We start from the raw sequence: 20,269 nt of genomic DNA on the forward strand, positions 1-20,269 counted from the left end.
AGTGCTGGTGGACGTCAACGTGAAGGCATTTCATAAGCTCACGGGGTCTGGAGTTAGGGGAGAGGAGTGTGGCCTAGAAGTGTCAGGTGGGTGTCCTCAGGGTACAGAGAGTCTCTAGATGGCACTTAAACTCGGGTGCCAGCAGGAGACAGAAGGCAGAGGGGCAAACTGTGGGAGCTGTTCAACCCATTCACCCGCTTTCACCAGGGACCCCTCGACCAGACCCCCTGCTCTAAGGGAAGCTGGGCGGCAGTGGGACCAGAGGCCCTTGGTGGCAGTGGGGGAGCTGGAGCGGGAGGGACAGGGCCACGCTTCCTGATGGGCATCTCCCTTGGAGGTCCAGGGTGCTGTCTACAGACAGCAGCTGTCAGCCCCAATTAGGCAGCCACCCCGCCGGACTAGCTCAGGCAGAAGTAGTCGGACCATCGCCAGCCCCTGCCAGGGGCACAGCCCGCAGCCGGGAGAAAGGGTGCGGGGCTGAGGACAGGAGGGGCTGAGGCTGTGGCCGGCCCAGGGGCTCCCCTCTTCTCCGTGGTCTGGCTAGGTCAGCAGAGGGTGCTGAGCGAGCGGGAGAGGCCGTCTGCCATGCCTGCTGCTGCCAACGCCAGCTAATCAGGGGCACAGTGGGCGCCGGGGACGCCGGGCCAAGCAGCATACGGCCGTGCTGCCGAGGACACAGCTGCTGGCTGCAGCCCAGCAGGGGAGGGGCCTGCGGGCTGATGAGGGGGCCTCGGGGGAAACGAATGCCAGCCAGGAGAGTTCACGCACAAGACGGCAGTCCTAGCTCCAGTCCAGTGGAAGGTCACTGAACCCACCGGGGCCCCAAGAACTCCCACTGATTCTTGGCACCCCTTCTTTGTAAAACCTCCTCAAAGGACATGTGAGTGGCCCTTCCCCGCAGCCCCCTGCTGCCTCCATTAGAGCACGGGTCCCACCGGCCCACAGATCCTGGCTTGAGGATCTGCCTGAGAAGGGGCTGCATCCAAATCTCCATGGTCCCTTAGTGGACGCTACTGTGGACGAATGAATGAATGAATGAGTGAATGCATAGTGCCCTCCCTTGACCTGGTATCCCATCCAGGAATTGCTCCTTCCGGATTTGTAGAGGAGACCTTGAGCTTGATGGTGGGGGAGGGGAAGAACGCCTTCACCCCGCCCCACCCCCGGGCACTTTTCCTTCCACACACTTGGCTTCTCTTCCTGTTCCCAAGTCAGGTTCTCACTAGATGTCTGGCCTCCAAGGAGGCAGCAGCCCCGGGGAAATTGGGCCCCTCCTCTCTCCGCCCCCACACTCCTCCCCTGCCTACTTTCCCCATGGGGGCTGCCAGTCCTTTCTCTGGGAGGCCCTGTGGGTGCCAAAGACTGTCAGCCCCGAGGTCCAAGTTATGGCCTGGGGTGGGACCCTGCTGCCGCGGCCCCCAAAGCCCAAGTAAACTTGCCTCCCTGTTTGAAAGTGAGTCTCCCAGCTTCCTGTCCAACAGATGCCTCACAAGGCAGGATCCAAGAAGGAATCCTGGGGCCTTCTTCATCTATCCTCAGCATGACTGGCCTAACCACGACCCAGATGGGCATGAACCTGGGCAGAAAGGGCCAGAGCAGGCCTGGGATAAGGGACAAGGTGCCAGCCATGAGCCCAGAGCCCCTCAGCCTGACGGGCAATCAAAGACGTGCCTGCAAAACCAGGTCATTCGAAGACTTCTTCTGAGCCCAGAACCTGAGAACCCCTGAAAACAAGTCTGGGATTCTGAGGCTCGATGAGTCTAAGATTCTCCGTGACTTTCCCCAAGGCTAATTCCAATATCCCAAGAGTATAAGCATCCCACGCAGTCAACGTATGGTACTGGCACCTGTCAGGAGAGGATGCTGTGTGGACCTCTGCAGCCCCACAGTCTAGCAAGAGAGGGCTGGAGCCCCATTTTAGGGATGGGAAAACTGAGGCCTGAGAGGTGGAGCCACTGGCCAAGATCCCAGGTCCAAACCCCAGTCTGCTGCTCTAAACACCACCCTCTGAGGCCCCAACACTGGGACCCTCCCTCTATGAGAGACGCAGGGTGGGGGCTGGTCGCTGGGCACCTGTTCTGTGCCTGCAGTGCAGACAAACCCATGGGAGATGTTACGTGCCATCCTCACTGTGCAGGCCCAGGGGACCGAGCAAGACAGGAACCATTCCTGGGGTTGCAAAGCTAATCAACATAGGACCGAGCTTTGAATCCTGGCAGCAATGCTCTGTGCAGAACGACTGTGCCTCCCGGCCTCCCACTGTGACTTGGTCCTGTCAGGTCACACAGCGCCTGGTACCCCAGGAGCTCTATGCTTTGCCAGTGAAAGGTGTTTGGGAAGGGTCCTGACGACATCACTTCTGCTTTGACCCTGGATGTGGACAGGGGCTTTCCTGATGCCCTGCAGACGGGGTGGCTGGCTGGGACGCCTACAAGTTCCAGGGAGAGGAAGGGGTGGTGGGAAGGAGCCAAAAGCCCTAGGGTCTTGGGAGCGTAGGTTCAAATCCTACCTCTGCCCCCAGCCAACTGGGTGGCCTGGGGCAATTTATTCAACTACTCCGTGCCTCAGTTTCCCCATCTGTAAAGTGGGCATCATAGCGGCTCCACCATCCTACGGCTGTTAGGAAACCAAAGAAAGCAGCCACGTAAAGCCCTAGGTGGATTTCGCCCATTTATCACTCTTGGTCATCGCTTCTCGGCCTTTTGGCTAAGATCAAGTGTAGTATCACTCTTGGTCAGTCCATAGAGCATGCGCAGAGTTCAGCTCCTGCCCCACTCTGCCGCGCAGCCCCCCTGCCCAGTCCCCAGCTTGGGGACTGTCTCCCCACTCAGCCTCTGCCAGGATGCCCTGAGGCCCCTGCCCTCTGTCCTCAATGTTCCAGCACCTTCCTCACAACAGTTAACACCTACCGACCATCTACAGCACATCCAGCTCCATGCTAAGCCCTTCATGCATGTTACAGCATTTTGTTCTTACAAAACTGTAAAGAAATTGGTCTTATCAGAGCCATCTTATTGTTGGGGAAATGGGGGCCAGGAGAAGAGCATGGAGGCCCAAGTTCCCACAGCGGGCAAGTAGAGCCCTGGGACTCAAACCTGGGCCTGTCTGTGTAGAGCAAAGCTTCAGTTTGGCTGGGTCCCACAGCTGGGACCTCCCAGTGGCTTCCTCCACAGCTCTGTCGGCTTTGCCTCCCTGCCCTGGGAGCTTGTCCTCCACCTCTCTGCCTCGCCACCATCCCAGGCCCAGCCCAAACGCCCCTGCACAGCAGCGGGTGATCGCCGCACCGAGGACCGTGAGCTGGACAGGACTCTGTGGGCAGGCAGTGACCCGGGCCAGACCCAGCATCCCCAGCAGCTGCCCCTGAGCTCCCCAGACCTCCCTCCCACCCCCCTCCACAGCCTGGGCTGAGGGGCGTGATGGTCACTGAGCTACAGATGTGGGCCCGCAGGTCAGACTCAGCTGGCTCACAGCCTAGCGGTGACTTCCCTAGTTTCTTACTGGAGAAACAAAGGGCACTTCTCATATTTAAATAGTGTGGCCAGTGGGCTTTGGAACGCAATGCCACGGGCTTACTGGGGGTGCAGGCCTGGAGTTGCCCAGTGCCAGGATGGGGCACTTTTAGAGATAATCGGCCCCGTCTTAACAAGGCCCAGAAACGGACAGTGACTTATGAAAGCCACAGCAAGGAGCCAGAACCCCGCCTCCTGACTCACAATCTGGTGCCTTCCTCTCTCCCTCCCCCACCTTCTCCTCCACGCTGTGCTCCCTTTATCCATCAAAAGCTGAATGGCCAGGATAGAGCCCGGCGTGGTAGTGCGGAGGGACATATTTTACAGGGTTTGTAAACAACACTGTGACTCCCGGGTGCCCCATCCATCATGCACAAAGTTGAGAACTACACATCGAACCCAGTCCTCCTCTTGATTTGTGCAAGTAGAGAAAGTGAGGTCCCGTGACACCAAGGGACTTCCCGGATCACAGAGCGGGGTCCTGGCAGAGCCAACAACCAGATCTTGCGTCCCCTGTGAACCCAACTAAATCTTCTGGGCTGATCGTGCTAAGGCTTTGTAGCCATTGCTATATTTTTCCAATTGCAAGGAGCTGCCCACTCTCCAAGGTTTTGCAATTAATAATAGCCCATCCTTTCACCATGCCTGGGTCTCTAGCCTGCCATCTAGTGGCAACACTGAGAGCTACAGGATATTGTTGAAAAGAGGGGGAGTCCCAGGACAGAAGGAACTCCGAAAATGAACAGGAGGACTTGGAATGTTTTAGGGAAACATCTAGAAAAAAAAGGAGGGAACCAACCAAATCTCTCTAGGAGACACTTGTAAGAGCTTGTGCCCCGCCCCCCGCCATGCCACCATTCCTCAGTGACTCTGGGCAGAGGAGGTGGCATCAGGGACCAAAGCAGCCCCTCCCACAAAGGTGGGGATGGACCAACCAACCTGCTCTAACAGCCTGAGGCTCCTATTAACTGAACTGCTCATGAATATGAATTGATCTTACAGTCTTTTTCCAAGGGGAGCACAGGGTGGTTTCTAAGTTGGGGGAGGGGATGTCCTGGGTCTATTTTGGCTCCCAGAGGGTCTGTGCTCCCAAAAACCCCCCAAGCCAGCTTCTGAGGCAGCGAGATTCTTCCTGTCAGCTGAGAGGGACAGTCAGCTCCAAGCAGGAAACCATCCCCCAGCTCTGGCTGTCTGAGCCTCCCAGTCACACCTATTAGCAGGCGGGATGCCCCTGAGGAAGGACCTGGACTCCTCCTCCCTGGGGGCTCCGGGCCACACAGCCTCCAAAATTGGAAGCTTCGGGAGCGCAGGGCCCATCGCTGCCATTCTCTGGAGAACCAGGCAGGCTGGCACTGGGGACTGGGAAGTGACCTGCACAGCCAGGAGCCACCTAATGAGCTCCTCACTCAGTCCTGGGGAGGGGGAGGGTGGCAGGGAGAGACACAGGCGCCACACATGCCACATGCTCACGCATGTACACACACGTGGTCTCCTGTGGTCATGCAGACCCTCAGACCCACATGCATCCACACAGAGATGTACAGAAACCCCCCCTAGAGAGAGACCCACACCCTGTCCCCTCCCCCCAGACCTTCTCTTCTCAAATGTCCCCTTATGTCACTGTTCCCAAGACCTGGAGGTTCAGAATGCAGGACAATGTACAAACACCTGCGTGTGACCCCCGGCACAGGCACACACACCACTGGAAAGGGGTCCCGGCCCATGGACTCAGTGGCCATGGGGGGGCTGCCTCCTGAGAGCTGTCCCTGCTTGCCCTGGGACAACAATGGGGAAGGCCAGGGCCAGGGGGTGGGGTAGGCAGGAGAAACGGGGCCCCTCCCATGCCCTCCCTCTGAGGTGGCTCAGACAAGATGCTGGGCTTCCCCCCTCACTCCCCAAGGTGAGACCTGGACCTTCTGGGCATCTGCTCCCTCAGTCCCGCCCCACCCGGTCACGGTCACGGCCATCACTGACCTGCAGTCCCGGAGCCACCCTGAGGCTGGCTTGCCTGCCCCACCCATGCTCCCCACTCCTGCCAGGCATTTCTGAAACACTCTGTGGCCTAGTTAGTCCCTGGACTGCACAGGGTCTCTGTTCAGACACAGTCTTGGACCACCAGGTCCCCGCCTTCCCCACGTTGTGCCTCACGTGCTCCATGATGCTGGGACACCTCTGTGTCTGAGCACCGACAGCCCCATGGCCCTGGCACAGGACAGCTGCTCAACACCCTTGCTCAGTGTGTCCCTGATGCGTAGTTCTCGCGCAGCTTCCACATACTAGGGTAGCTGTGGGCGCTCCATGAAGCAAGCCCATCCTGTGGCCGGCACCCTAGGAAAGGGTGGGGGGGCATCATGGAGGGGACACACACTGTGGCGAGTGTACTGGTTAGACGCCCGGGCGCCAAGGTGCCGGCTGTGTGACCCTTCTATGGGCTAAAGACAGTTTTGAACTAGGTGATCTAGAAGGAGGGAAGCACAGAGAGAAGCTGGGGAACCCGCCCCCTGCCCTGCCCCCAGTGAAGTCTCCCCAGAGCAGTGGGAGGGGACCAAGGGCACAGTGCTGAGCTGCTCCTCCCCACTCCCCTCACAGCTTTGCTCCTCATCCCTCACCCCTACCCCGCCCCAGCCTCCCCATCCTTCCCTCAGGACCTTCAGAGTAGCACTCGGGGCTCCCTGGGGGTTCCTGCCATGTCAACATTCACATGTGGGGACGTGACCCTGTACGTGCGCCCCCAGGACCCCCTCCATACTTGGCCCGGTCTGCCCATCTCAGAATGAAGTTACGGTTGGGCCACCCAGCCTCCTCCACAAATACCCTTCCTTAAGTGTGGCCTCCGCTGCCCTACCCCACCGGCCCAGAGTCAGGCCAGCCCCACGGGCACTCGCCACCGACCTGAGCCTCACCAGGGTTGTCAGAGGATTCAGTCAGCCGTCAGTACATCAAATGCCACACCGGAGGTAGTAGGTGCTCATGAAACTTCCTGCCCTTTGCTGACAGGGCTAAATCCCAGGCAGGAGCCAGCTGGGCTCTCCCTGCTTCTCTCCCTCCCCATCCCCCATCCTACTCGAAACTCAGGGTCCTAGAAAGAACACTGCTCAGGAAGTCAGGAGGCCTCTTGAGCAAGTGACTTGGTGTCTCTGAGTCTCGGTTTTTTCACCTCGGTTCTCCATGAGCACAGCCCACCTCCGACACGGAGGGATCATAAGCTCACGAAAATCACGGAGATGGAAAAGCTCTGACGATTATGAATATGGACAGATGCCAGGGCCTCTCATAACATAACCTCTCAACACTGGGCAGGTGGACAGACAGACGGATGGTTGGGTCCTGATGTGGGTGGGTGCGCGGGCACCTGGTTGGGGGACAGAGCTTGAGTTCTAAGTGGGCACCGTGAGGGCTCTGAGGCTCCCCTCCCCTGCGAAAGCCGGGGCTGCTCTCCCTTAAACGAAACAGCTTCTTTTCACATGTGTGTCCTCCTTGACAGCCGCCCCACACCAGGAGGCTTGTCCCCGAAAAACCAGACTCCCCAGAATCCTGCTACTCCAGTTCTTACGGGACTCAGAGCTACCAGGACCTCCCTCCCGCGTCTTCGGGCCCAAAAACGGGCCCAGGAGCCTGGTGGGAGCAGGACCCACATCTGTCCAGTCACTAAGGGATCCCCATGCCCAGCACAAGTGCTGGAAGGTGCTGGTCAGTCTTGTCTTAGTGCAGGAATAGCTGCCGAGGCAGGGGGCAACGGGGGGAGCCAACTCACTGGGCACACGGTTGATGGCTTTGAGGGGCCTCAGGACGCGCACGGTGCGGATGGCCGACAGGTTGATGTTCTGGAGGTCCAGGGAGTACTCCACCATCCTGCAGAGAAAGGGGGACAGTGAGGGATGGCGCGGGAGGGACACAGGGCCTCGGACCAGGCCACAGCCATCTAGCCACCCGCGCTCATCCATCCGCGCCCATAGCTGCCTGGAGGAGAGGAAGGAACGGGGTCAGGATCCCGGCTGCGGCCCAGCACTTGCCGAGTGGCTCCTGCCCGTGCTTCCCCAGCAGCCTCTGAAGCAGGGAAGGCTAGCAGGGGAGAACCAAGGCGGGGGTGGGGGGCGGCTGACCCCAGACGGTGACCAGAAGGCAAAATCACAGCCGCAGTGTCAGGTCCTGGCTGCTGGCAGAGGCCTAGAGCCGGGCCCCCAGTCCTTACATCTTCCCCAGCCCCCAGGTCCCCAGTAAGCCTGGCTTCGATGCCCAAAGTCACAGACGAGGAGAGGAGCCAGACAGAGGTGACATCGTATGTCCCAGGTTGCCCAGCCAGGGTCACAGCACATCTGCCCCTCCCTGTCTGCTCTCCAGTCCTCTGAGCCCAACCACGGGCTCCCAGCAGTCCAGGTGTCACCTCCAGGGATGCGACAGGCACGCCGTACTTGGCTTGCAGGAAAAGTCCATGCTCTCCCAGGCACACTCTCTGCAAGGCCTCATGGGCTCAGTGCATCGGCCACACCAGGCCTCTGCACCCTCTGTCCCTTCCGCCTGGGATGCTCTCTCTCATCTGTCCACTGAAACCTTTCTCATGCTTTAAGGATGAGGTGATGCCCCTTAGAGTCCTGGAAGTTTTTCCACACCAGAGTCTGCAATGAACCAAGCCAGTATGGGGGCTACAGACCCAAGAAGGACTCAGAGCTGGCCCCAGCGCTCAGGAGTAGCCACTCCAGCCAGGGAAAGACCCAAAGGCAGAGATGACACTGGAGCCCTTACTGCTCCTCCAGGACCTCAACCAAGAAGTCCACCCTCCCTCACCACATGCGACTGGCCCTGAAACACCTTGGAGGAATTTTGTCTCCTCCAGGAAGTCTTCCCAGATCTCCACTGCAGGCAGCTCTCTGGCGTCCCCTCTGTGGTTTCCCAGCTTTCATCAGATTCTGCCTGTCCTGCTCAGTTCCTACCTGTCCCTGCTCTCCCCCTACTAGGCCTACAGCCTCAGCCTGACCCGGGGTGCGGCTCAGCAGACCCTCCCACCCTCTCCCCTCCAACCCCATCCTCCACCCTGGGGCTCCAGCACGGCCGCCAGCTCCACCTGTCACTACCATCAGCCGGGAAATGAAGGCTTTTCCCACACACCAGGCAAACCTGTCCAACTGTTGGGAAGCCACCGCCCCCTCCCGCTGCTTGAAGAATAATTGAGTGAAAGCTTCTTTGCCTGAAATGCCTCCATCCATCCCCAGCTTCCTGGGGCACAGGCTCCGGCTCCCACGCTCTCTCTCGCACGCAGGGTCACACACCTGCACACAACCGTCGGCGCACGCACACACACTCACTCCTTGGACACCCTCATCCACACACACTCCTACCAGAGCCCATATTCAGAAGAGGGGGCGTGACCCAAAAAGTGACAGAGAATTAGAACAGAGAGATGGGGACCTGGAGGACCAAGGAAGGGAGGTAGAGGAGGAGGAGGGGGGAGAGGAGGGGGAGGCAAAGGAGGCTGAAGGGGGAGGGGGAGGGGAGGAAGAGGCAGAAGCGGGAGAAGGAAGGGGGGAGGAGGAGAGAGGGGAGGTAGGGGCAGTCGCCAGGCAGAAAGGGTGCTGCAGGCTGAGGCCGGCCCAGGGGCAGCGGGTGGGGAGAGAGGGTGATGTGTGCCCGGGCACGGAGGGAGTGGAGCTCTCTGAGGATTCCGTGCGTGGGAGAGCCAACTGTCATTTTCATATTTTGTAGAAAGAGCTCTCCAGGCAGCCAGGGAGACGTGTGTGATGAAGGCACTGTGGGGGCGGCACACACGGGCACACAAACAGGCGCTCACACGGATTCGGGCACACGCACAGGCAGACACACACACACACACACACACACACACACACCCCTGGGCTGGAGAGCGAGCTGGCCCGCTCCTCCCGCACGCCCCTCCCCCACCTGTCCTCTTCCTCCTGCCCTGGCTCCCTCCATCCTGTCAGCAGGGGCAGCACCACGCCCTGGACACAGCTGGGCTCCCCAGGCTCCGTGTGGCCTTTGCTGGGGGTGCTGGGGTGGGGGTGCCCAGCCTCTGCCAGACTGAACCCACCAGGATCCTTTGTTTCGGGAGCCCCAGGGCACACCTGCTGAGTTCTGGCAGGTGACAGCCCAGGATTTGTTCCCATCCCCACCAAGTCTCGAAGTCTCGCAATAAAAATAAATAGATGCCTCCCAGACTGAGGGCTAGACAGAAACAGCACACGGCGTCGGAGGGCCTGCTGCCTGCCACCAGTTCTCATTCCTTACCTGCGGTAACCCATTTGAGCCACCCACCCATTCCTCCAAACCCACCACACCATTCCCCACGCTCCGCTGGGGGCTCCCCACTGCAGGCGCCCTCCGGCCAACCCTGCCTGACCCCTGGCCCTGCCTCACACTGCTCCAGGGGCTCCATGTCCCCCCAAGAAGAATCTGTGGGAGACTGCTTCTTGCTTCTTCAATAAGCAAGGCTGCCTACAGAGACCACGTCCCTGGCCCTGCCCTGGGACAGGCCGAGACCAAGAACTGGAAACATCTACAGATACCCGGCCTATTCTGGCCTCGGGGTGAGAAATCAGGCTCAAGCTCTCCCTCTGTTTCTCTAAAACAGGGAGGGGACCGGCCCCTGCGTTCTGAGTGAGCCACAGGGTGTAGATGAATGTTACCAAGACCCATGATTAGCCAGGGTCAAGAAGTTTTAGGATCTGAGCACCTCTCAGATCCCAAGCAGCTTGTGGGAAGCTGATCAGACTCATGCCCGTCTCTGAGGTGGACTGAAGCAGCCACATTGCCTGGCAGGCCCAGAGAGAGGCACTGTCCAGCCTCTTCCCTTCCCCCTGACCCAACCCTCCAGGGCTTCAGTGTGGGAACACACCTTCACAGTCTACTACAGAAATGTCCCTGAGACCTCATCACTTGCAGCCCTCAGGGGGTCCACTGAAAAGCTCCCATGAGAAATTTCTTGGAGAATTTAGTGTTAGGAATCTTAGCTCTGAGCTTCCTGACAATACATCAAGAAGAAAATGTAATGAGTTACTGAGTTCTTAGCAAGAAAGATCCTTCCAGGAAATCCCCTGGCCTAAACATTTCTGCCAGGTTCTATACCTCTCTTCTATGTTTCTACTTGGAGGTGTTATATTGCACCTACATTTCCTCTGGGGTAACCAGACAGGGTATAAACGCATTCAGTGATAAAGAACACATAGTAAGTGAACAGTGAAGAATCCAGGAGTTCTCGTTCTTCTCTGAGGGGAAGAGGACAGAAAGGGGGATACTGGACAAGGATGGAGAAAGATGGGCAGAACATGTAACTAGAAGGGTGGAAATGTGGGTTTAAGTCTATCTCACAGGAACCATGATGTCTTGATGGTGACTCTGTGCACCAACTTGGGACAGTCTGCTCACAGCTCCCTGACCCCTGCCCTAGTCTGGCCACCATCCCTCTCTTCTGACAGGTACAGCAGCCTCCTGACTATTCTCCCGTCTCTTGCTTCCTCCCCCCAATCCCTTCTTCAATCAGCTAAAACCTCCTAAAATTCCAATCTAGCTGTATTGCTCCCTGACTTAAACTCTCAGTGGCTCCCCATTGTTCTCAAAACAAAGTCTAAGCCCCTCTCTACTCTGGCTTATTCCACACTCTATTCATACTTCCTGTCTAGCATGGGTTCCCCCAGAGCAGACCCTGAGCCAAGAGCTCTGGAGGTGATCCCAAGGAGTGTGGCAAGGGAGGGAAGGAAACAGAGAAAGGCCAATGAGGAGCTGTTCGTGAGCGGGTCACTGACGTGGACAATGGGGGCACAATCGGGACGCTCTGAGAGACTGTGTGGAGTGGGCCTCAGAATGGGACCAGAGGGGGTCAGGGCTGGCCAGCCACCCCTCCCTCTGAGACATACACCCACACCAACCCCACACAGCATACAGTAGACACTCAGGGATCTGCTTTGCATGAATAGCACATGTGATGAAAGAAGCTACTTCCCTCCACACCCTGGATGACAGCTAGGGAGACACCCCCCCCTTCCAAAAAAGAGAGGGTGAAGAGGGGTCACTCTATGGGTAAATAACCACTGGGCTGACTTCCCTCGGGCCCCAAGTAAGACATCACTTACGGGAGTGAGAAATTAATTCCTAATTACACAGTTACTTTATCACACAGTTTTCGGTGCTAAAAGTCTAAAAAAAAAATCAACAAAAACCCCCACTACCTCCTGCCAGCTCCCAAGCACCTAATTAGGTAAGTAATTTTGCTTTAAAGCGAACACTTCTGTCCTGACATCACCCCAGGAGGAGAGTAGTTGAACCCAGTTCCAGGGCTTTCCTTGAGGAGAGGGGCTCAGGTGCAGGAGTGGGCTAGGAGAGAGAGCCCGGGTATTCAGGGCACACCCCTACCTATTCCTGCTGAGAGGACTTCCTCCCCCACCCCTGGATCCCCTGGCTCCCAAGAGAGCCCTAGAGGCCCAGGCCGGGTCACATGGCGGACACCAACCCCCAGCCACCGTGACTAGTTCAGGATGGGCATGAGACCCCATGGGTCCCATGGGCCATGAGGGGCAGCCCGGCTGCTGAGCTGGGGTGACAGGGAAGAGGGCTTTCCCTGGCTAAGCTACCGCCTGGAAACCCTTAGGCGCTAACAGCCATCTTGCCTCCATGGTGGCCTAAGAATTCTGCCAACTCAAAAGAAGGCTGAGTCCAGAGCTGGAGAGAAGCAGGAGCCTGGCCATATGGTTCGAGCACTCCCTCCATCCAAATCCCAGATCTGCCCTCTGCTTTCTCCAGTTGTGAGCCAATACAGTCCCTCTGAGGCTTGGGCCGCACTTGCCTTTGGTTTCTCCCACTGACGACTCAAGGATCCTGGCTGGTTCACAAGGGTTTCCCGAGCACTATGTGCCGGGCACTTGACACACCTTCCCGTTGAGGGACTTCTGGCCCCCACTGCCAGATTTGGAAGCTGAGACTCAGAAAGAGGCCAGATCACACAGCCAGGGAGCGTGGGGTTTGGGAGCTCTGTGCAGCCCGCCCCCCTCCTCATCAGGCATCAGGCCAGCCGCCTTCTGGCTCCCAAGCACCCCCGCCTCAGCTGGCCAGGTAGCCAGGAAACCCCCACACACACACACACACGGCAGTGCCTAGAATCAGGCAAGCACCCCTGGGGGAAGTTTTCCCCGGTGGTTAGAGCATGGAGCCCGGATCCCAACCCCAGCATACCATGTGACCCTGGGCAAGTCACTGAACTGACCTCCCATGGCTGTGGGGAAAATGATATGGGCTCCTACATAGAGTCAGTGCTTAGAACAGGGCCTGGCCTCGGGGTGCCTGGGTGGCTCAGTCAGTTGAGCATCGGACTCTTGATATCAGCTCAGGTCATGATCTCAGGGTCCTGAGATCAAGGCCCGTATCGGGCTCCTGGTCAGCGGGGTGTCTGCTTGAGTTTCTCTCCCTCTCTCTCTCTGCCCCTCCACCCACTTGCACACACTCTCACTCTCACACTCTCTCTCACAGGTGTGCATGTGCACTCTCTCTCAAATAAATAAATCTTAAAAAAAAAAAAAAGAAAGAACAGGGCCTGGCCCAAGGAGGAGCCAAAGAAGCGCTGACAGTTCCTTCCTTTGTCGAGGCCTCATTCCCTGCCTCAGCTCACACCTGCCCACAAATCGCACGTGCCTGCCTGCACTCCTCCCTGAGTCCCACCTCCTGCCTGAGAAAGCCCAGCAGGAAGGGCCTCCGGAAGCTCTGACGTGACCCCAGCACCGTCTGCCACGTGCCCTGCCTTCCAGGAGCGCGTGCACACCCCACATTCCCACAGTGCCCTGGGCTTTTTCCAGGATACCTGCCTTTGCACCTGCCCGACCTACCCGGGGGCCCCAGAAAGGCCCAGGGCCCACCCCTGAACTAAGCTCGCCTGCCGTATGTCCCGCTGTCCTCTAGGAGGGCACCTCTGGCTCTGACATGTGCTCTGTCACGTCCCAGTTCCCCAGGGCAGGGCCTGGCTCAGAGTCCCAGCTAGGTCCCAGGTGTCCCAGCCCAGGATGGGCTCTCCATGCCAACTTGTCAAACACAGAACTTGAGGGACAACAACAGGAAGAAAAAAAAAAAAAAAAAAGCCTGGAGCTGACAAGAAGCAACATAAAATGACTGAGATTTAACATCTTTCCAGGAAATACCCCTCCCAGGAGATGATTTCTGTGTGTTGCTGATAAAAATAGGGTGTTTCCTCAATCTTTGCAAGGGGCCCACGGGGGCTTTCTTAAAATGTAATTTAAGATGTAGCTAATGGAAAGGAAGCTGAGATGCTGGAAATGGCAGATCATCTGTCAGGAGGCAGCCCTGTGATGACTCAGGCATGCTCTAGCGGGTGACTAGACCACCAGCCCACATTGCTACCCCGCATTTAGCGCATAGTAGGTGTGCATCTGAGGGAGGTTAAGGAGGGAGGAAATAATGGAAAGAGAGAATTAGGGAGCAATCACATTAACCCTTGACCTTGGCCAGCACTTTCTGGTTTACAGGTCACTTCCATCCAGACACCCTCACACATATCCTATGAAACCAGAAAACAGGGATTCTGAAACCAACTTGGGCCAAGTTCAGAGTCAAGGAAAGTTCTGGGGCCTCAAAGTTGAAGGAAAGGCTGCATACACAAACCCCAGGCAGGTGGGACCCAGGGTAGCCCCAGGGACCACAGCAGCAGGAGAGCCGCATCTTTTCCACACAAGCCTCCGCTCGGACAACAATACTCCAGTGACTTCATCTCTAGGTACAGCTGCCACATAAATACAGGAGTCCCAGGTAAATCAGAATTTCAGATAAACAATAAGACGTCATTTTTAAGTATAGGTCCCAAATATGCCTCCCGATGTCTGCTTCATGAAATTTTGCACGTTACACTAGCCTCCTCTGGGTACGACCAGTGGACACAGCTGCTGGGAGCCAGACAGACACTCTGGGCTCTACCAGACTTTAGGGGGTAAATGTCCCTCTCGGAGGACTCAGCCGGCAGCCCTCTGAGGGCTGGTAAAGTTGCCCAGGTCCTCAGGGGCAGGTGGACTGGAATATTTTGGCCTCTGAAAAGGTAAAACCCTTCATGTTGTGAGTCAGCATGGGCTCTGGGCCAGCCCTATGTGAGCACATCCCAGATCTGGGCCCTACAAGCTGTGTGACCTGGGGCAGGTTGCTGCTCTCTCTGAACCTCCATTTCCAAATGTGCAACATGGCATTAAGCACCCCTTCTCCCAAGTTCTCGGGATCGTGAGGACGTAAGGGAGCGCAACGCCGTCAGTAAACACCACTTCTGGTAAACCTGCTGATTTCTGCCTACCCGGAGCTCGCTTCCCAGCTCTCGGTCGAACACTCCTGTCATTCTGCGAAGTCTACGCTTCCCACTCTCAGGCCACGTGGCATGGGTGGGGCTCGGACTGGCGATCACCAATCAGAGCACAGCCTCATCCCAACCGCAGTGATTGGTTCAGGAATGAGCACATGACCCACGCCGGCCAATCCAAGTCAAGGAAGCTACGTTCCACACTCCTTGGAGGGACTGTGAAAGGGAAGGGCCCCTTCCAGTGAGTCCAAGAGAGGGCTCTGAGGCCCGGGGCTGCCCTCTGCCACCCGCAACCCCCGGCAGGAAAGCTGCCGGGATGTATGTCAGCACAGAGCAAGGAGCAGAGCTGTAAGATGGAAGGACACAGTGTCTAGTGATCTCTTCCAGGATTCCGGATCAAATGGGCCCTGAAACCAGAGACCTCGCGGCTTTCAGGAAAGGAAATGATAAACTCCCCTAAACCAGGATCGGCAGGTTCCTTTCCCGTTTTAACCGAGAGAAGCCTTCCGGATTCATGATTGACTGGTGTCGGCTTGTCAGCCTGTGGCCTGAGAATCTCCGGCGACTTACCCCTCAGCCCGCATAGCGTGTAGCATCTTGTTTCCATGGAAACAAACCTGAGTGGTTATCATTGCTCTCATCCACTCTACTCCACAGCAAATGAGAAAAACATCCATCCCAAGGTTCCCACTGGAATCTTCCCAGGTCCACACCCACCCAACGCCGGTTCAGCTTAAAAGAAAGTGGCTCCACACATGGGTGGCTCAGTCGGTTAAGCACCTGCCTTGGGCCCAGTTCATGATCCCAGGGTCCTGGAACTGAGCCCGGCGCTGGGCTCCCTGCTCAGCCGGAAGTCTGCTTCTCCCTCTCCCTCTGACCCTCCCCCCTGCTCATAGTCCCGCTCCCATGCTCTCTCTCACTCTCAAATGAATTAAAAAAAAAAAAAAATCTTGGAAGGAAGGAAGGGAGGGGAGGAGGGATGGGGAGAGGGAGGGAGAGAAGGGTAGAAAGAGAGAAGAAAGGAAAGGGAGAAAATGGCTCCAGATACCCTCTCCTACAGCTCCACAGTGCCTGGACACAACAGATTCCAAGCAAACAAGTCATGGAGACTCCCCCTCCATGCTGGCCCAGAGCCAAGCTCTGGGGACTCTGGGATGTTGAGTCAGCCTCAGCCCTGCCCTCAGAGCCCCAGTGCTTGGAGCAGACAGACCTGTAGAGCCCAGGATAAATCAGGATGTAAAGACGGGAAGATCAGGAGGGTGCCCAGGTCTTGTTGACATAAGGAGCGCTTCCCTGACTCACAGATGATGCATGCAGAGTCATGCCGGAGGGAGGCCAGCTCCAAAGGCTCCTGGAAACAGCCACAATGATGACACTCTGACTCCCATAACCGCAGCCCGGTCTGTGAGCAGGGACAGGCCTCTGCACAGCCTGGATGGCTTGAATTTGACTTTAGACTTCTCAACAGATCACACATCTTGCCCTGTCAGCCCAGGCAGAGCTCCTGAGTGAGACTCCAGTGAGGCTTGGTAACATGACAGGGCCTCAGCTTTGGCCAAGAGCAGACAGAGAAACTCAGGCCCTAGGAGAGGAATGTGGCACACGCTGAGAGTTGCCCACGTAATGTGCACTCTCTCTTCTTCCAATCCTGCCTGGCCCCAGGGAACAATTCTTGGCTGATGGAGCCAAATTCAATGATGTTTTCTATTTTGCTGGCTATCCCTGCAGCTAAACGTGGCCACAAGACCCAGTTCTGGCCAAGTGTGCTAGCACGGAGGAAAGATCTAGGAAAGAAAATGTCTTCCTGATCCAAGTGGACAGGCACGACTGGCACAGCCCTGTTTCCTTTCATCCTTCCCTCCTTCGAGGCAGGCACGAAGCCCACAGCTTCAGCAGCTACCTTGTGACCATGAAAGGAAGGCCTGGAAAATCACAGACATTAGCCCCCACATCACAGAGCCATCATCAGCACGCATCGGCTTCAGAACTTCATGTTATGTTGGAAAAAACACCCCAGGATTTCCTCGAGCCACCGCTGATTGAGTCTTCTGTTACTTGCAGCCAAATGCTTCCCAGCAAGTTAAACAAAACCAGGACTCAACTCCAGCCTCTGGAGCCTCGCTCCCTGGGTTCACCTTCCAGCCCTTTCCCTTACCAGCCCGTGACCGTGGGCAGGTCTCTCCCTGCTACCGTGCCTCATCTGTGAAATGCAACTCACCACGGTCCGTCCCTCGCAGAGGCAGTCTGAAGATGAAACCAGCAAATGCCCAGCTTGGCCCCGCAGTGCGCACTCGGCAAACAGTAGATGTTCTTACTTTTTATCACACCCCAGATGGAGCCGAGGAAGATTCAATTCCCTTTGCTTTCTAAAGAACCACGGACGGGCACTTCGGACAAAAGGACCTCCCAGCAAGCAACTGCAGAGGGGACGTGCCTGCCTGCTCTTTTTAGAAAGCTCCAGTCTGGGGTTGAGGAACAATTCTTATTGACATTTTGTTTCCCCAGAGCCTGTAAAAGTCAGGATGGGCAAGCTGTTCCCTGTGTGTGCTCACTCGCGCTCGAAAAGAGGTTCCCAGGGTCTGATGGACACAGAGCAGCCCCTCCTTCTCGCTCTCCGGCTGAGGGGCTGAGTTACTGACATTACTGCTATCTGTGTTAATATTTTTAATGATGATAAGAAATTCCTAGCGGGGGTCCCCACAGTTCTGTTCATGAGGTACGTCTGCCTGTCACGATCTGTCATAACACTCAGATCCCGGCCCCAGACCAGAGACGGGGCCCTCCTCGCGCTTCTTTCCCAGAACTGGGAATCGTCATCTCCACTGGAAGCTCTCCCGGTCAAGGGCATCTTGAGGGTCAAATGAGTGAGAGCACCTGCACTGGGGCCAGCCGGGTGTTTGGTTAAAACACAAATTCCTAGGTCCTCCATACCCAGATCCCTGGGTCTGGATCCTTGGGGTGGGAGGCCCGGGAACCTGCATTTTAACATGGACCCCCCCCACCCACCTAGAGATCCTGTTGCTCCTTGAACTTTGAGGAGCACTGAGAAGGGGGGCAAGGCTGTGCATGTGTCTGAGGAGTGGAGAGGTTGGTTGCCTATTCCTGGTCTGCTTGTGGTCATCCATTAGCTTCGTCACTTTCCTACACCGATGCCCTCTCTGGGATGCCATCACAGTTGGAAGTTTTCAAGAGCTTTCTGACTCAAGGCAGCTTCTGTTCCCTGCATTCATCCAAGACGGGGTCCTCACCAGCCATGCCCTTGGCAAGACTCTGCCTCAGCCTCATTCTGGAGAGGTCCCTGCAGCCCAGTCTCCCAGCCCTGGTTCACCTAAGAAAATCATCACTGGAATTCCTGGGGAAGATTTTAACAGAAGTGCCCAGGCCCCTCCCCACAGATGGCAATGGCCATTCAGGTTTTTGGTTGGGGGAGGAGGTAGAAGTACCAGCACAACGCACCGAGAGAGATAGAGACATAAAGAATATCTCAAGTTCAACAGTAACGCCATTGACTATTTCATGACTTCCTAATAGACAAGAGCAGAAAGGTGTAGTTCAGATAAGACAGTGAGGTGGGTTCAAGCATAACCCATATTTACTGGAGGTTTGTCCCACACTGAAAGAGAGTCTCTAGCAAGGTGCCCCAAGGCTCGCTCTCCTGAGCAGATCAAGCACAGGAAGTAAGTGTAATGAGTGATTGAATCAGGACTCCAAGGGATCACTGTAAGAGAAGATTAATGGCAAAACACGCAAAGTTTGGTACTTGGGTTAAGAAAAGGTCAACTGTGTCTAGTTCCAGGGTAGGAGAGACCTGGCTTGGAAAGTGAACACAAAGGGCGTGGCAGGGAGCACAGCCGCCCAACAGGGCACCACATGGCACGGGGACAAGGACAGCCCATTCTCTCTGCCCCGTGAGCTGTCACTGGGAGTTTGGGGACCTACCCCAGGCCAGGCACCGTGACAGCCTCAAATGAGCCCAGCAGATGAGGTGGCCTCGGCTGTCCTCTGACCAATGGTGGCAGGTGTTGGGGACATTCCATGTGAAGAAAGGGAGGGCGCCTGGGTGGCTCAGTCAGTTAAGAATCTGCCTTCAGCTCAGGTCATGATCTCAGGGCCCTGGGATTCGAGCCCTGCATTGGGCTCTTTGCCCAGAAGGGGGTCTGCTCCTCTCGCTCTCTCCCCCTCTCCCCCTCCCCCTACTTGTGCTCTCTTTCTCTCATTCTCTCTCAGATAAATAAAATCTTTAAAAAAAAAAAAAAGGAAAGGAAAAGGAAAATGAGAGGGAGCCTCAAGGAGGAAAGGAACCGCCTTCCAAATTCTGAAGGACGTCGTGAGTCTGTCAGAGATGACCTCCCCTGCGGGTTCTGGGCCCCCTCTGCTATCAGGCCCCTGCCTCCCTCTCTGTCCCCATCTTTTAGCACCTGCCCACCCTCCCCAGGATCCTTAGGCTCCCAAATTCCCCTCACACGCCTTCCCCGACAGCCCTGGGGGCCCTCTGCAGGCCGTCCCCTCCCCTTTAGACACTCTGCCTTCATCCTCTGCCCGTTCAGCTCTTATTCCCCGCCAGGGCCGCTCTTCTTCAGGGGGCACCCACCACCCCCCTGGGTAAATCAGGTCCCCGTTCCACAACATCATGGACCTCTGCACTTCCTTGCAACAGCCCTGATCCAATTTCGAATTCACTTAGCATCATATTCTCTGTTTTACATCTGTTTTCTAAACCATGAGATCATAATGGCATCTGTCTTGTTCAACCCAAGGCCCGGCATGTAGTAGGTGCTCAATAAATACTGATTTTTTTAAACAAACAAGTGAATGAATGTTCCCAGCAGATGGGAGCTACAGGAAGACAAATTTGGCTCAGTGAAAGAAAGAATTTTCTAGCACATCGGGCTGTCCCCATTTGGTATCAGCCGCTAGGTGAGTTCCCCACAGCGACAGCATGCGAGCAGGGGCTGACTGGATGTGGAGGTGAAGGCTCTGACCTCGAAGGAACCTTCCAGCGTGGAGACTGTCTCCTCCACAGCTTGAAAAAGGAGCCAGTAATTTGGGGAAGGGGAGGAGCAGGAAGGAAGAAAACGTCCTCGGGATGTCAGGCCCGTTACTCAGGAAACCTAACATTTACAGCACCAAGCGGGGCTGCGACTGGGGAGCTGGGCTGTGGAGCCTCGGGGTGTGGCTTCCCAGCCTGCCCTCCGCACCCACACCATCCCTAGGCACAAAAGACAAGGACGACCTTGAGAACAAGACAGGTCTGGGTCACCCACATGTGTTCATGACTCTAGGAAAAAAGTCTCCATTGAACCTCCCCCCAACCAGGACCAGCTATATAATTTGTGGAACCCAGTGCTAAATGTAAATGCAGGGCCCCCCTTCAAAATCTAGAAGGAATTTCAAAACGGTGACCTAGCAGAGCATTAAACCCAGCATGCCCCCCCAACCCCTGTGGCTGCGCATGCGTGCAGCCCTTGCT

General features: G+C 56.6%; 1 protein-coding gene and 1 pseudogene across 4 annotated transcripts in view; one reads left to right on the plus strand and one right to left on the minus strand.

The window, feature by feature from the left end:
- CACNA1I (calcium voltage-gated channel subunit alpha1 I) overlaps nucleotides 1-20,269 on the minus strand; it is a 116,069-nt gene that overhangs the window by 60,410 nt on the left and 35,390 nt on the right. For all 4 annotated transcript variants that reach the window (XM_032346217.1, XM_032346215.1, XM_032346216.1 and 1 more), the window contains one exon: nucleotides 7,264-7,361. In XM_032346217.1, the coding sequence (XP_032202108.1) occupies nucleotides 7,264-7,361 (98 nt within the window). The remainder of the gene's footprint in view (nucleotides 1-7,263; nucleotides 7,362-20,269) is intronic.
- Nucleotides 2,687-2,836, plus strand: LOC116594515 (annotated as a pseudogene).

Source organism: Mustela erminea, chromosome 6 (genome assembly GCF_009829155.1).
Source record: "Mustela erminea isolate mMusErm1 chromosome 6, mMusErm1.Pri, whole genome shotgun sequence".
NCBI classification, from domain to species: Eukaryota; Metazoa; Chordata; class Mammalia; order Carnivora; family Mustelidae; genus Mustela; species Mustela erminea.